The sequence below is a fragment of the Notothenia coriiceps genome, unplaced genomic scaffold (assembly GCF_000735185.1).
Source record: "Notothenia coriiceps isolate Sejong01 unplaced genomic scaffold, NC01 NC01_scaffold00006104, whole genome shotgun sequence".
NCBI lineage: Eukaryota > Metazoa > Chordata > Actinopteri > Perciformes > Nototheniidae > Notothenia > Notothenia coriiceps.
In genome coordinates, this window is record NW_011338805.1 from 24,790 (window position 1) to 28,092 (window position 3,303).

Below are 3,303 nucleotides of genomic sequence, written 5' to 3' on the forward strand. Positions count from 1 at the left end.
TTTAAAGAGGTTTTGGTCATTTGTGTCCTGGTCCACCTTCACTAATAACACACAAGATGCATGGGCTGCGCATGCGTCGAATCGCCCATTACGCAAAGACGCTTATAAAAACTCAAAATTAAAAGTGCTCGGAGTGGGTGAAATGTGAAACACACCCGCGTGTGAGTAAGAAACGTCACATTCAGTAGAGCCTCTGATCACCTAGGGATCTCTTTTTGATTGGGAGGCGGCAACGGCTCTGATCTGCGGAGTAATTCAGACGCTGCCTGGAAGGAGGCGGAGTGATCTCTCCTGCCCACTCACTGCCAACGTAAACCCAGTACGCTCTCGGACCCCCAGCCACTGTCAGAGTGACTCCGGGGATGAAGCAACGCGGCTGTGATACGCACGGATTCTGTTCTCAAACTCCGCGTTTCTTTTTTTGAGGATTTAACATTGATTTGTTTTATCTCTGGCGAAGCATTTAACCGTTTGAAGCTTTTGAGTGTTGGCTTTATTTACCCTACACATGTATTTCTCAACCACTTTTAAGAGAATTGGGTCATGATCACATCGCCCACGGTCTCTTTCCTGAGAAATAGCACGAATACAGCGTGGGAGAGCTGCTCCTTGGGGGAGAAGGGCGCAGTGAATATCAGACAGCTATTCGTCCACAACTCCGTGTCTCCTGCAGACCCTTATCGCCAAGCAAGTCGTCTTCCCATAAAGGTTTTGAACATGCTTACCGCTCGGTCAGGACACATTTTGCACCCGGAGTACCTTCAGCCTTTGCCGTCTACTCCACTCGGTCCCATCGAGGTAAGCACGGAAACACCATCACCAATTTGCTAAATAGAATCCATAAAGTGTTACACTGGAATCACTTCCAAAGCTTTCAATCTGCTATTTTAGGATGTCTGTTTCGGGACATATTTGGTAGGAAATATAAAAAATAAATAGCCCTCTACTAATAGGATTTTTAGACCCAATATCAGAGTAGCTTTATGATATTTTCGGTTATTTGTCTGCATTTAAAAAGGCTGTTAGGCTATTAAATGGTCAAGTTTGGACTCGCTTTGAAATGTAATGACCTTGTTGTAGCTGCAAGTGTTTGTAGTGTCATTTTGACCTGTGGCAGTTGTTCAGTCTTATCTCATATCTATGTAAAACAGCCTTCTGTGTACATTCCCTCTTTACATGCCTATCACGCTGAGTTGTTTTGAGTTTCATCCCGATAAGTTCCTGCGCAATGCGTAAACTACGCGGAACGATCATATGCGCGTATTTATAACAAAACATAACATGCGCAAGTGTTTTATGCATTTCATTAACAGTTGTTTGTCCTATTTTACAGCTGGATGCCAAGAAAAGTCCATTGGCTCTTTTGGCCCAGACGTGCTCTCAGATCGGCAAACCGGATCCCCCGTCCTCCTCCAAACAGTCCTCTGGCTCAAATGGATCTAGTGATAAGGAGACGAAATCCGGTCCGCTAAAAATGAGCGACATCGGAGCCGACGACAAATCTAGTTTCAAACCTTACTCCAAATCGTCAGAGAAGAAGGACTCGAGCAATAACCTAAGTGGAGATAAAACTAGTTTCCGAGTGCCTAGCGCCACCTGCCAGCCGTTCAGCCCCAGGACAGGCAGCCCCAGCTCCTGCACCTCTGTCTCGCCTCTGCCGGCTGAAGGCAAAGCGGGGGAAAAGGAGGACAAGAAGGACTCTGAAAGCAATAAAAGCAGTACGACGGAGAGTAATATCAGCCATAGGATAAGTGGAATTACCTCTGACCAACACCAGGAGAACACATCTGGATCAAAGACTGTTACATCGGACTCGCCATCTTTAACCTCGTCCTCCTCCCTCCTCGGCTCTGGACTGGTGGCCCCCGTTTCCCCATATAAGCCCGGGCATTCAGTTTTCCCCATGCCACCTGCTGGTCTTTCCTACCCTGGAAGTTTAGCGGGTGCATACGCAGGTTACCCGCAGCAGTTCCTCCATCACGGAATGACCCTTGACCCCTCCAAATCCAGCAGCCAGATGTTAAGTGCACAGTTTGCCAGCTCAATGGGCTGCAGTAAAGCAGGAACGAGTCCCTTATCTGGAGCATCCCCGCCGTCTCTTATGTCTGCTAGTCTGTGTCGAGACCCCTACTGCCTGAGCTACCACTGCTCCAGCCATTTGTCCGGAGCATCCAGCGCAAACTGCGCACATGACTCTGCGGCGGCTGCTGCTGCCTCCGCGCTCAAATCTGGATACCCGCTCATGTACCAAACGCACCCGTTACACGGCGTGCACCCCTCGGCCCAGTCTTTCGGCGGACACCCCTTGTATCCTTACGGCTTTATGCTTCCCAACGACCCCCTGCCGCACGTGTGTAACTGGGTGTCTGCTAACGGACCTTGCGATAAGCGCTTTTCCTCCTCCGAGGAGCTTCTCGGCCACTTGCGGACTCACACGGCATTTGCCGGTACGGAGAAGTTGATATCCGGGTACCCGGGGTCCTCTTCTCTCGCCAATGCCGCTGCCGCCGCTGCTATGGCATGTCACATGCATATGCCTCATAATGGCAGTCCTGGCAGCCCCGGCGCTCTGGCCCTCAGGGGGCCCCATCACCACCTCGGACTGAGCAGCCGCTATCACCCCTATTCAAAGAGCCCCCTGCCCACCGGGGCCCCGGTGCCGATGCCCGCGGCCACAGGAGCATATTACTCCCCGTACGCCTTGTATGGACAAAGACTGACAACAGCCTCAGCCTTGGGATACCAGTAGAGACAAAGAATTATACGTTTATAAAAGGAGATTTAGGCCCAATGAGTTTTATATTGTACTTCATGCAGGGACTGGATCCATGTGGGGATCAGTGTATTTATTTGCGATAGCTTCAAGCGTGACTAAAATAAAAATAATATAACTTTGAAGACTCTATGTGCATTATTTTACAGAGGAAAGAGTGGATTGTGTTTACATTTTGTGTACATTGTGTTGCATATTCAAATGGGACCTTTACGTGAAATGATTGTATTCTTCATGCTAAATCATCTGTAAGTCTAGTGGGAAAGATAAGTCTCACTCAGAAAGATGGAAATAATTGAATTGATTTATTTAGCAAAACGTTTTTACCTTGATGGCATTATTTAAAGCTCCACAAAGTTCTGACAATATTTGTAGCCTAGTTTTTTTTTATTTTAATAGAGGAAATACAACAACAAAAAACTTGATTAATCATTTGTTTCTTTACCAATTTTTTATTTTTAACTTGGGGCTGTTCAATAATAATGTACTGATTTTTAATTCAAATATATATTATTTATTTAATTCGTCCC

At 47.1% G+C, this 3,303-nt stretch overlaps 1 protein-coding gene across 1 annotated transcript; it reads left to right on the plus strand.

The window, feature by feature from the left end:
* The first annotated feature begins 246 nt into the window (after positions 1-246).
* Positions 247-2,917, plus strand: LOC104943445 (zinc finger protein 503-like). The gene is made up of 2 exons (XM_010768836.1): positions 247-798; positions 1,334-2,917. Exons 1-2 carry the CDS (start codon positions 544-546, stop codon positions 2,747-2,749), a joined length of 1,671 nt encoding a protein of 556 aa, XP_010767138.1. The 5' UTR covers positions 247-543; the 3' UTR covers positions 2,750-2,917.
* The last annotated feature ends 386 nt before the right edge of the window (positions 2,918-3,303 follow it).